Source organism: Thunnus maccoyii, chromosome 14 (genome assembly GCF_910596095.1).
Source record: "Thunnus maccoyii chromosome 14, fThuMac1.1, whole genome shotgun sequence".
Classification (NCBI taxonomy): domain Eukaryota; kingdom Metazoa; phylum Chordata; class Actinopteri; order Scombriformes; family Scombridae; genus Thunnus; species Thunnus maccoyii.
In genome coordinates, this window is record NC_056546.1 from 20098748 (window position 1) to 20112147 (window position 13400).

Consider the following 13400-nt stretch of genomic DNA (forward strand, 5'->3'; position numbering starts at 1 on the left):
GCTGAGTTTTTTTTTTTTTTTTTTTATTACAGGCAATTTAAAATTCCTACAACTCTCAGACATGCAGCACAAAAGTTTAGGTCAGACACATTGAAGGATCATTAATAACCAGGTGATTCCTGTTTCACTGTTGAGCAAGCTTTTTTTTTATTTTGTTTCACATATTAATATGTGCTTTTGAACAGGTTACACTGTGAGGATACAAGTATTCTTTTTGATCGGTTTTGGGGGGCGTTGGCAAATCTTTGCGATCAAAGGTTTGCTGGCAGGTGTAGACTGGCGAACGAGAGGTTTGAATGGACTGCTAGAAACCACTGCTGGGCCTTTCTTTCATTCACCTCATCATGTCGGTACAAGCCAGAGAAGTTCTGTTGCACTGTAAACTTTAACTGCACTCATGAAACAGGTTGTCTAAGCACCAGTTACAGTATAGGCCAACCCCTCGGACACTTCCCAGTAATCCTTATAGGAGACACCCAAAAAGTAGCTGCAGATTTAGTTTTCCAAAGTTTGTGGAAAATTTTTGTAACCTCAGAATAAATGCCTTTTTGTATATATATATATATATTTTTTTTAGAAATGATACAGTACAATTATATCTTAATTCCAAATGAGTGTATATTCACATTAACCCTTTTTATCCGTACAGAGTACAACATGAATTTAAAGAGTGCTGTGCTACACCAGGCTTCTGAGTGCACATCCACGTTTACTTTGGTGATAAAAATGACTATTGTTAAGAGTAACTTCACAGAGACAGACTGACACCGTTTTACAAGCTCCGACTTGTCCATCCTGCCCTTTCCTTCTAGGTAAACACAGTTAATCAGTGCTTCCAGGCAGACATCTTTTTTTTTTTCTTTTCTTTTATCCAGCTCCAAAGGACTGAAAATTTTCCATAATAAGGAATGAATTCAAGTGTTTTTGTTAGTTCTTCATTGGAGGTTTTAAAGCCCTTCTTCTCGTCACATATATGCATGTGTTAGAAGGGATATTATGCTGTATGTAAACATACAGGCCCTTGGAACCACTTGCACAAATAATCTCAAATTTGATCTAAAAAAAAAATAAATCTAAGTGTATTAAAACAATACTCACATGTTGTAAAGCCTGGTGCCACAGTCACACAATGAGACAACACTCTGCACACATACAGCCACACCAACATTTACTCAAGTTAATCTCCTCCCACAGATAAGCAGTAAGAATGCAGTTTCAATTTCTCTCACATGTACATTAATCAGGAAAAGTACACACACCGATCAACAGGGTTTGGTCTTCAAGTCTTAACTTCAACTGTTTCAAGCTGTTTATCTTCCTCTGTCCCTTTTTGGGGAGGAAAAAAAAACGGTTTCTCTCCCATCCTGCTTTGGCCAAAAGGTCAAGCAGCAGCTTCCGGTACAGTTTGAGAATGCATGTTTAGCAAATCATGTTATGTTATGTTATAACTGGTGCTGTGACATGGAAAAGAGGAGAAAAAAAAGAAGCTTCTTCGGTCAGACACGTTCAAGCCCCCACACAGTTCATTTGTATTGCCACTGCCTGATAATGGAGAAATCTGAGGCTCATGTAGCCGTCCTGTGGTTGTGGTGATGGTGGTGGTGTTGGTACCAGGACGCTGCTGGGAGGCTCCACAGTCCACATCTTCCCTCAGGGTGCCCTTGTGATCCCAAATGGAGCCGGTGTTTGGAGAGCAGCTCTAGCGACCTTTGTTCTTTTTGGCGTTTCCCTAAAGAAAGAAAGAAAAAAAAAAGCTCAGCTCTGCAAAATAAAAAAGAATCAAGATGTATCTACGATTCCTTGTTGTGTTTAAGGTGAAGTAGCTCAGATTTGCATTCCGTTTCAAAATCTTGAAACATGCCGGGGCTGGTTTCTGGCCTTCACGAGAAAATTGCTACCTTTAGATGATAAACATGTTCTGTCCTGCGACTTCCCTACATGCACTCATCTGTGTGCATGCAGTAACAAGCAAACGTAAAAACCAGGCCTCTCCATTTCTGCAGCTTTAACTTAATGATTTTCTCAGATGGTTCCAGCAGGTGCTTTTCCCATCAGACCCGGCGGCAACCACACCGCCACCAATGACCTCCCCAGTTCACCTCGTAACTGACAGAAACTTAACATCATCACGTTTCAGTCCAAAGCCTGAAATGATCCCTCACGCTGCCTGAGGCCACTGGATTTTTATTACTTCTGTTTAGTGATATAGAGCTTTTGGAAACCAAAGTAAACAAAACAAACATTTTAAAAGGCTTAAGAAGAGTTTGAAACCAAAAAAGAAAAAGAGAGACTCCAGAAATCTATCTCCGTGCCTTACCTTGCTGCCCAGTTTAAGCGTGTCGATTTCCTCTCTCTGTTTGCTCAGTGTCTCATTCATACTACACAAGTGGTCGCTCATCATGCTGAGCTGGTCTTCGTAGCTCCTTTTAGTCGTAGCCAGCTCATCCTGTATGGCAGACAGCACAGTTACAATGAGATGTGAGTGTCTTCTGCATCAGAAGAACCCGAACAGTCGTGGGAGGAAGCTGATGTCTATACTGAGACGGGAAGCTCTCGGATAACGAGGCTGCATTTTACCTGCAAGCGTGTGATGTTCTGATTAGCCACTTTGACCTCCTCGCTCAGAGTCTCCCGTGATTTCTCTGCAATAGCTAATCTCTTGGCCAAAGCGCGACACTAGAAAAGGGAAGAGCAAAGTTAAAATAAATAAATAAAAGAGTGTTGTCCCCGGATAGGTATACAGCATAAGTAAAAGGCTTTTCAGATCTTTTTCAAAAGCCGCAATAAAAGCAGACGTTTCTTTGAGAAATGAAAATATTTGAAGACGGCGTCAAAGATAAATGCACAGTTTGAAATAGTGACAGTTTAATACCTGAGACACTGACTCAAAATCAGCTGCATTCCTGTTGCTATAATACACAGCGCAGATGACTGACATGTCAGTTAGTCACAATGCGACAGGATGTCACTTAAACAAGTATCTACATTCAGATCAAGCCTCACCATAATACTAAAAATAGTAGTTGTCAGTTTCTCAGGAAAAAAAAAAAGGCAACACTTAAATACGTAATACACACAAAGAAACACGAAGGACAAAGAGGAAAGAACAAGGAAACAAGGTAACACACTGTTAACTTCTGGGTCTGTTTCTAATCTCCCTGTTCTCAAGCAAATTACAGAAGCAGACAAAAATAGTTGGAATGATTATAGGAAGGAACACATGAAGGAACAGGGTGACTGACTGTTCTGCATCTGCACTAAATGTATCAGGGTGTTTAAACAGTACCCGGCCCTGTAAGAGTTTCCATACTCTTACCTTGATTACTTAAAAAAGCCGTGTGTGCTATGAAAAGGTCAGTTCTTGTGCTAAGAGGAGTCTTTTTTTGAGATAAACATTGGAGTTAGGGCGTCACCTCAGAGTGGAAGTGAACAGCTTTGCTGTCAGAAATCTGGAGCTGAGTGGTGAGCTCTCCGACTCTGGTCATGTAGTGAGTCTTTATGAGATGCTCCCTGGACTCCTCGTCTCCCACCTGCAAACACAGACACAACACTCAGCTAGATTAGATTTCTCTCTCTCTTTTTTTTTTTTTTTAACTTCATGAAAGTGCTGATTTCAAATGCTTTTAAAGAGCTCGTAATATAAATGTGTTCATTTGTTAGTGGATGACAACTCACATGCTCAACTGTGGGTGTTGTACACAACATACCAACCTGATGACAAGATATAAAAGAGATATATCAGAGAGATTATAAAATCCACTTCAAGCACAGACAGGCCTCTAAAACGGCAATGACAAAGTAGCAGTGTAGGAGATAAGAACAATAAAAGCTAATACGCTGTGACTAGTGATACAACAGCCCTGGATTGTGGGTGCCCCGTGAACTCTGTACTGACTTGCATAAACAACCGTATTCTTCTGTTCTGCCACATCAGCACATTGGAAGTCTGAGTTTTATTAAGCAAAAACTTGCTTAGCGTGGGAGCTACAAGCAAGAGCGATAATACTCCCTTTGTTGAAGCAAGTCAGACATCCATGCCACGGGCAGAAAATTTCCTCTGCAAGCAAAAATGTGAAGTGCAACAGCCAGTAAGAGCGACTGTACCAGGCTGGTGCACAGCGTAGTCTCTTTTCCTGCAGCTTTCAGCTCAGTCTCCGCTTCCTCGTGGCTCTGTTCGAGTGTGCTGGCTGCAGCTGTTTGCAAGTTTGGACTTCCTCCTAGAGCCGCCGCGAGCTGCGTTTCCAGGTCCGCGATGCGCTGGTTCTCCTTCTCCAGCCGCACCTTCCCCAGCTGGGCCTCCAGGAGCCAGTGCTCCTTCTCCTGCTCCAGCCGAGCAATCTTCTCCTGGCTCTGCTGCACCTGTGGGAGGCCACCGGGGAGAGGAGAGGAGCGGACAGTGAGCTCGTGGGAAGAGGGCTAAGCAAAGGTTGGGAGAAGTGAGAGGGCAGCAGTATTTAGGGAGAAATGGGGAGACTATATAACAAAGCAGTTTGTAATAATAACAATCTATCTGTGGAGCAGATACACAAGATTACAAGATTAATCTGATTAAAGGAAAACCTAAAAAAAAGCTTATGGGGCCTGATTCTGCTATCCTGAGCTCTTTAGACAGTTCCTTCCAAAATCCGGAGGCTCAGATGGCAAAAGCCCAATATGATTTATTCTTCTGCTATGTCAGTGTATTTGAAACTGTGTGACTGGTGCTTCAGTGATGAATTTAAGCAGGCTGATATGGACCTAATCACACATTTGTCTAAAGTGCCTCATATGTTTTCAACTTGCTCGGGACAGAAAATGTACTGCCTTACTGGAAAAGCTACTCAGTTCACACCCTGTCCCTACAGAGCAACTGTCTAAAATATTACATGACTGTGTTGTATTATTTTGAGGCAGATGTTGCTGTTTTTGTTAAGATTTCTGCAACATTATCAAAAATCTATTTCAAAATCCCCATACTGTCTTTCCTCAGCATCCAGTGATGCTATTGGCCTTCTGTTTCTAATTTTCCCAGATTTCCAGTTTCTTCTTTTATCTTAATGTGACCCAGTGAACACAAAGCCACATAAAAAAAAATGCACGTGGAAACATGTCATGTCTCTGTTTTAATCCTTATGTTATTATACCGCTGCCTTCATGGCAACCAAACCTTGCTGGCACGCTGACTCATGCATGGTTACATGGTCCACATAACACCGAGGGCCTGCTTGTAGCCGATAGCCAGATGTAACCTTTCTTTAAAACTGATGTACAGTAGAAAAAAAAAAACCTTTAAATGAATCAAATCTAAACCAACGGAAACAGTATAAAGAGAGAGTTTTATGAAGCAAAACTGAGTGTCATACCTGCTGAGTGAGACCTTCTCTACTCTCAGTGGAGCTGGTGAGTATACGACGGTTTGACAGGGCTTCTCTGTATGGAACAGACTGTGGCCGGGGCTGAATGACAAACAAAACAGCAATTCATAAAGGAAAAACATGCATTTTATATTAATATTAAACTTTTGAATATTAAATCTTATGAGTATAAGTTATCCAGTTTCAAAGGAAAAGAAATTTTAAAAAAAAACTAAGAATAAAAGCAAACGCAGGTAAAAACAAAAAATGTGGACAAGACCAGGTGAAACATACTAAAATATTAACAAAGGTTTTCTCATTAAAGGATATTTTGAGAAGTAATTTATAAGATGTTACACATGTAGCCTGGCTAATCTTAACGTGCAGTGTTTTGTTGCTTTAACTGCAAAGCTCTGGTCACCCTTTGTCACCAGCTGAGACCTGGAAATACCCAGCAGATTTAAGCATAAACTAACCTTTCTGATAGCGTGGATATAAGCAGCTGCTTTCTTTTTGTTGGCCAGCATGCTCTCTGCTTGCAAGGGGTTGAGGGCTGCTGTGCTGCCTCTTGGACTGTAGCCCGGTGACGTGAAGAAGTCCAAGTTGTTGCTGAAGAAAGTGGCAATCTGCGAGAAAACAAGAATATTGTCTCATATCATTCAAAGAAAAAAGAGATATTGGCATCCTTAATTCATTAAGGACATTTCTTGATGCAGATACTCATCATTCTGTTGTGCCTCAAATTAATCAGTGAGTATACGGTAGGGGGATGATTCCACCACCAAAGATGATAAATGTCTGAGCAATTAAGCTTTTGCCTACAGAGATGTTCGTTCTCAAAATGCAGCTCACTCCACATATCGTGTGCCAGTGTGTTATTTAACGCTGCAGCCCACCGGACTGTGCCTTCCATCAGCAGACACATCTCAGGCAACGGTTCACTTGATTCACAAAGAGAAATCATTTATCGCTTACCCTGACTGGGGAGCAGCTGTACGAACCGTGATTTGGATGGTATCTTTGAACATTTAACTGCTGCCCACCTGAGTCCTGCCTCTCTGTGTTCTCACATCAGTGGCGAATTACCGTCATGATCCAGTTGCAGAGAAAACCCACTGCTACTTACAATTAAGCCTTGATGTGTTGCAGCCGACAAAAAACAAGACTAGGTCAAAACCTAGTATGTGGCTGGACCGTGTGTAGAACACCAGAGGGCTTTTAATTTGAAATGACGGATACAGGAAGTGGCGACACGTGGCGACACCCGGCGAGTGGTGTAACTCAGTCTGTCGGTGATTCACTCATTCATTCAGTCAGTCACGGACTTCGGCGTTTATAGGCCTGGCCCCTGTGGTCCAGCCATAAACACATGATATAGGAAACATGAACCTGGCTGCTGCCTGCCCCCTGGTGGCCGTACCTTGCCAGTGCTGCTGTTCAGTGAGCCCAGAGATCCCAGCAGGCACTCTGTGGTGGTGCAGAGCTTCTGGGTGACAGTGGGGAGCTCCTGCTCTAAGCTGGCCTTCTGGTTGTAGTGCTTTGACATTTCTGGACACACAGGGAGGAAACAAAACAGCAGGAGAGCCACTTATACCACCTGTTGACTTTAATTCACCAGCTATTTTTTTAGTACATTTTGCAACAAAGGGCTGATAATTTAGGATGCTCTTTCACTGAGTGGGGTGTAAATGATGATGTATTATGGATTTTCACAATATATAAACATTATAAAACTGCAGGTTTGTATTATTGTGCCCACAAAGAATGCATCAAAGACAAACAGCAGTCTGCACAAAAAGACATTTCCACTCAGCTAAATGTGGCAGCTGTACAAAAGTGGCTCTTCTCTACCAGAGGGAACTAAATTATACTTCCATTTGGCATCTCAGTGTGATAGACGATGCACTGAAGCCTCTGGATATTTACTGTACAAAAATGGGTTTGTGGGTATTGTTGTGAAAATATAAAATCTGTCAGACTTTTGTGAATGGCGACCACAGCGAGGTAGCGATGTGAGGGAATTGTTGTGCTGTGTCACGCTGGTTGTGAAGTGGCTGTGGGTCAAAAAGGGCTCACGGTGCTCCTCACCTTTAATGGCGTCGTGAAGACTGTGCAAGCAGGCGGCCAGCTGGGTGAAGACAGCGGAGGTGCTGCTCTGTGGCATGGCATCCTGCCGAACACCTGAGACACAACGCACGCATTTGTAAAACAAGCATCTTATCACTTCACAGACACATCTGTAAAAAAGGAGCCAATTCCAAACAGTAAAAAAAAAATAAAGACATAACTGGGATAATAGAAATTTCAGGTAAAAAAAAGCTCAAATGGCTTATGTTAACCTACTGGGTAAGGCCAAAAGGTTAATGTAGTTCTGCAGTTTCTCAAACACAGAAGTTACTCTCTTCATGTCACTCTGCAACTCCTGGTTTTTCGCACTAAGGGCGGCAGTACAAAGAGGTGCCTCGCACTCTTCCTCCAGGCTGGAAGGAGAAAAGAAGAAAGCCATTAACACAGCCTCCTCCACTCCATTTCTGTAACACACACACACACACACACACACACACACAGTGCTGACCTTTTCAGCTGGTAGGGAAGAATCTTTTGTAGAAAATGGGTGTACGAGGAGAAGTTATCAGCAAAGCTCTTCAGTTTGACCACAGTCTCCTTCAGTTCAAGAAAAAACAATTAATGGTTGATTATATACAAGCATTATTTTTTTTAAAAAACCTGTACAAAAAGCACTCACCAACACTGTGACAGTGTCCTCTGTGATGCTTTGGTGTAACTGCAGAAAACTGTCCTCCAGGGGGCGCACGTAGGCTGCATTCTCATGTAGATACTGGGAGAACTGGGCAGAGAGAAAGCTTGTACAATGAATATCATTTCCTATATACAACCAGTGTTACCATCTTATGTAGTTCACATTACGATTCATGTGTAATGTCTGTATTTCTTGTTTACAGCTGCCTAACCTTCTGGTTCAGAGGGGAGATTTGCTCAATGGAGGAGTCCAGAGGATAGATGTGCACTCTCTGCTCTGTGTACGAGTGGAAGTTCAGCAGAGCAGCCACAAGGTCCTGAATAAAGCTCAAAGCCTGACCTGCCACGTCCCGGGCTTTCAGCTGTATGAAGAAAAAGAACAAACACGAGCCACACTCCGCTGTATTAGTTGCTATGCTATGGCTTCTTTTCTTTCAATACATATTAATATATGAGTATCTGTGAATTCTTGAGCATTATTGTCAGTGTCCTTAGCTGTTTGTTAGTACCAGAAAAATTTCTGGAATGATAAAACTGCAAAGTCTGTTTTTTAAACACAAATCAGAAAATGAGAAATGAGCTATAATTCCAAGTTACACAGGTATTATTGGAGCTAAAAAAGTATGTGCATGATAAACACAGCGACACATTGCTTTTGTTTTCTCACCCACCTGGTGTCTCCGATTGTGTGGTGGCACATTTAGACTGTTGAAGTCACTAAATTCTGGAGGACGGGAGAAAACAGAAGTTATAACCAGAGCAGAACCTCAACTTTGAACTTTTACTGACTCAAACAAAAACTGCTTAAAAGGTTTAGCCTCCTGCCACCTCACGTGCAGAATTACAGTTTGGTGTAACATTACACTACTTACTACAGGGCAGGAGTGTTTTGACGGGATCAGTGACAAAGACATAAATGTCTGCAAATCGATCTAACCTTTCGTTTTTTTGTCTGAGTGGCTCAGCGCCAGATACTCACTGGTGTCATTGAAGGGCACTTTCTCCTGGATAACACTGCTGCTTTGTTTCACCTGTCTGTTGAGTTCCGTCTGGCACCGCCTCAACTGCTGCTGACTGCGGAAAGAAAAATAAACAACAGTTTAACCTTACACATTAACTTCACTAAGTTGTGAACCAGAGAGAACTGTGAATAAACAGGCAAATGTACCATTCTTCTGTTCGCAATCTGCACTCTTTCGCTTCCCTCTCCAGAGTCTGTGTCTTCACCTGTCAGAATAGAAATACACACTTCACAATTTCCACCATTAAAACTGACACGTTGTTAATCATCCTCCCGTCTCATCCTCCTCTCTGCCTTTTTCTCCAGCTCATCCTCACCTCTAAGCGTGCCTTGTCACTCTGCAGCCTCTCAATAGTTTCCATGTACTTAGTGGTGAGTCCGTCCACTACAGCCTGGTGCTGCTCGGAGTCTTTCTCCAGCTCCTCTAGCCGTGCCTTCAGCTCGGCCTCCTGCCTCCTGTGCTGCTCGTCTGCTTCGTAGAACTGTACAGCGGAAAACAGAGTCATCACATGCACTCCCCATTTTCTTAGGTTTCAACACTAAAGAACAACCCTTACTTGGATATGAAGTCGCTCATTCTCTTCTATCTTTTTCTGCAGGTCCTCATCAAAAACATTCTGGGTCTGCATGCCATGCTGTGAGGGGGAGTCTCCTTTGCTCTAGAAGAAGATAAAATAGAGCCTGTTGATCACAATCTTTTGGCTTTATAAACATTGTGTTTAATCATGAACCATAACTGTAGTTTGCACAGTTCATAATCACTCCTAAAAGTAATATTTTTGCTATCAGATTAACATTATGCTCATGTACAGGTTGTACAGAGGAAACATCCTGCTTCCTCTGTAAAACCGTGTAGGCACTCCCTTGTATTTCCCCCCTCATGATCACCTTCCCCTTTTTGCCCTTGGCTTCACTAACAGCCAGCTCCTCTTGAAGCAGCTCCACCCTCTTAGCCAGCTGTTGGTTTCTGAAGCTGAGACTGTCCATCTCCTGCTCCTGCTTTCTCAGGCTCTGGTCACGCTGCTTCAGCTGCTCCTGATGAGTTAAAACGAGCATAATGAATAACACAAGATGGTCGTAACAATGCTGTACATGGGTTCTTACAAACCAGTATGTGAGCAAATCACTACCTCTAAATCACAATTATGTCAGATACTTTATACACTGTTGTTTACAAAATTTGTAGTACTACTTTGATTAGGAAAGGGTCCCTGACAAATAAGGAAGCATTATTTCTCTATTTTTATATGTCACTTTACCTTTAAGGAGGTAGAGTTGGCCTGTTCATCCACGACTGCCTTCTTCAGCACTTGGTTCTGGGCACGGAGCTGTGAAAAGATACAGAGGAAAATGTTGAGACATAAATCAAACATAAAACATAACCAACAGTCAGTATTCTTCAGGCATCTGACTGTGAATAAAAGTTCCATAAAGCTTATTCTCTGACATTTTTTAAATCTTGAACTGTGAAAATAATGTTAAGTGATGTTTTGTTAACAGTCCACACTCTATATCCTAACAGCTGAATGCAGCATCTAGAGCTTAATTCACACTTGCCTATTAGACAGACAGAGCGCCTCTGTCATACTGCTTGCTTGTGTGTGTTTTTGTTCTTTATCATATTCCTACTCATTACACTTTACTAGAGCAGGTCAGATGGTCTTTAGCACATAGTTTAACTACCATAGGATTATGAGTGGCAGTTACATAGTCAGCACTTTCTGGGCAGGATATGGTGCTTGGCTAAAGGGGAGATCAGAGTCAAACAGGAAACAGCATGCAATCCCTGTGGTGTCAGCTGATACAGAAACACAAGGCTTCACTGTCACTTGTTAACAATTAACCTTTAAAAAAAAAGTGGAAAGCACTTGAACACAGGGTGTTTTGGCAACTTAAAAAGTCCAAATGTAATGTAGAGGTCAACCTGAATGAATCTGAAAAAACAATGTTTAGGGTATGAAACTCAAATATGGTATGACCTAAACATATTGAAATCGTAAAGATTGGGACATTACAACCCCAAACCTGTGAGATATCTAGTCTTCTATCAAAATGTCAGTATATCATATCGATGTATGCTCAAATGCCACTTTAGTACTACCTTGTTAAAACCAAAGCAGCCCTGCAATAAATCCTGTTTTAATAAAGTTCTGTTTTTGATTAAACTGTTTCAGAGAATGTTGTTTCAACTTTATGAACATTTTAGTGTCTGTGGTTTGTTGGTGCTGTTGAATTGTATTGCTTTACACTGAGAGGACTTTGTGGTGTTATAACTGTTTTAATATTATCTGCTCTCATGCATATAAATGAGATGGCCAATAAATTATGAACATTTCTCAGTATATTAGGCAATACAAGTCAACAGAATGACCATAAAGTTTATAACGTTAGTGCTGAGTCAATATCTCTCTTCAATGGTTTCAACAAAAACTGTACCCACATTCACAGTGGTAGGATTTATTGTTTTAGACTGTATTATTTATGACTTGGTATAACTAATAAACTAGCAGCTGAGTGTATCTGATTACACTGACAAGAAATCCAGCGTTACATGGTGAGTTTCAACTAGGGCTGCAACTAACAATTATTTTCATTATAGATTAACCTGTTGATTATTTTCTCAATGACTCGATTAGCGTTTGGTCTATAAAATGTCAGAAAATGTCGATAACTGTTTTCCAAAGCCTAAAATGCAACTTGAATGTCTTGTTATGTCCCGACCAACTGTCCACAACCCCAAGATATTCAGTTTACTATCACAGAAGACTAAAGAAAGCAGAAAATATTCACATTTCAGAAGCTGGAATCAGAGATTTTAGTCATTCCTTTCACAACAATTAATCTTTATCAAAATAGTTGGTGATTAATTTAATAGTTGGCAACTAATCGATTAATTGTTGCAGTTCTAGTTGAAATCCACTAAAGTAGCTTAACCTTCTGTGTCTTATGTGTGCGAATATGCTACACTTGAATTTTCTGGTCCACCTTAAAAGTGCCATAACGAAAATTCAGTTTACCATTTCATGTCACTGTACCATGTTCAGAGATCAGTAAGAAAAAAATGCCAGTAAAAACGAATAAAACTCTCGATTATCATATTCTGTGATGTCCCATGTCATCTTAGAGTATTAGTTTCTTGAGACTTTTTCATACTGAGCAGGTAGGACCGAAACAAATGGGAAGAAATAGCAACTGATAATCAGTTAACCATGAGTAAGAGAAAAATGCTACAGTTAAATAGCAAGTCAAAGCTTGATTGTACAAATACTTGATTGTATTTGTTTTACAGTTCGTTAATTAGCTTGAAAATGACTGAACAGCGCCATCTAAAGGAGCTGTGGCACTTTTTAAGGTGGACAAGGAAAATTAAAAATAAGCTGTGGAAAGACGCCAGTTCAGCGTCGTAAATAAGCTTGAATAATGAGCAATACTCATCTTTGGTAGTAGATACAGAACAGACACAGTATTAGCAGGTGGCTAATGACAGCTAACGTATCGGCTATAATGAGCGAACATAGCTGCTGGTTTACCTTGGAGTACTCCTGTGCCAGCTTGCTGTATTTTGTTTGCAGGTCGGTAACGTTAGCCATGGTTACTGGAAACGTTAGTCCCGTTATTAGCAGTTGACTCTATGTAACGTTTTCCCAGCTGACGGTTGTCCAAAACGTTTCTTCACACTGTCAGTTGCTTCAAATGTGACGATGGAGACGGTGAGCTTAGCGGCAACCAGGCTAGCACAGGTTAGCAAGCCTGCTTTTGATATTATTACGTTTTTCAGGGCGGCTTATTCCGTTATTTAGTAACACAAATCTCGGATACATAGTGACAGGAGGACGGTCATGAGTCCCGGAGAAAGTACTGGTTGGTGGTCATCTGATTTAACCAACGCTACTTTGTGAAGCCGGATGTTATTCCGACTTGACAGCAGTGCTTTTTTTTAACTTAGCACTACTAGCTAACCAGCTAGCAGCTAACTAGCTATGTAGCAAAACAAATCCCGACACCGCGAGCACCACATGTAGGTCAGTGTTATCTGACAGCAGCCGTGTAAACCTGCTGCGTCTGCAAAATCTGATTAAAGAGAGAGTGCAGCTGCTGCTGAGCTAGCGAGGCAGCCTTGACAGTCCATTCATCTCGTGAAATACTTTCATTTTTCTAACCCGCAAAATCCTCCCCGCATGAGATCCGAGCAGACACCAGCACAGAGGTCAGAGTTCAGAAAACAGCAGACTAGTGAGCGGGTGTAAGCAGGGCGCCGCCTAACGTTTGAAAGACTAGGAGAGCAA

The 13400-nt window shown here is 41.5% G+C and overlaps 1 protein-coding gene across 1 annotated transcript; it reads right to left on the bottom strand.

Annotated features, from left to right (window-relative positions):
- Window positions 1-116: 116 nt before the first annotated feature.
- On the bottom strand, window positions 117-13332 carry ppp1r21 (protein phosphatase 1, regulatory subunit 21). The gene is made up of 22 exons (XM_042433970.1): window positions 12645-13332; window positions 10374-10442; window positions 10003-10149; window positions 9672-9773; window positions 9432-9596; window positions 9262-9320; window positions 9073-9167; window positions 8765-8817; window positions 8306-8455; window positions 8080-8181; window positions 7909-7997; window positions 7677-7813; window positions 7422-7514; window positions 6754-6881; window positions 5810-5959; window positions 5343-5435; window positions 4105-4359; window positions 3676-3711; window positions 3414-3530; window positions 2578-2676; window positions 2318-2446; window positions 117-1729 (listed from the first exon to the last, which is right to left on the bottom strand). The coding sequence occupies exons 1-22, from the start codon at window positions 12702-12704 to the stop codon at window positions 1700-1702; spliced, it is 2358 nt and encodes a 785-aa protein (XP_042289904.1). The 5' UTR covers window positions 12705-13332; the 3' UTR covers window positions 117-1699.
- Window positions 13333-13400: the final 68 nt, after the last annotated feature.

What these genes read in the sequence shown, in the direction of transcription:
- ppp1r21 (XM_042433970.1), bottom strand. Translation starts at nt 12,704, where the DNA reads ATGGCTAACGTTACCGACCTGCAAACAAAATACAGCAAGCTGGCACAG. An exon ending in AGTGCCCTTCAATGACACCA is followed by an intron (nt 8,818 to 9,072) that starts GTGAGTATCTGG and finishes CCCGTCCTCCAG; the next exon opens with AATTTAGTGACTTCAACAGT. An exon ending in CTACGCTGTGCACCAGCCTG is followed by an intron (nt 3,712 to 4,104) that starts GTACAGTCGCTC and finishes TCTTGTCATCAG; the next exon opens with GTTGGTATGTTGTGTACAAC.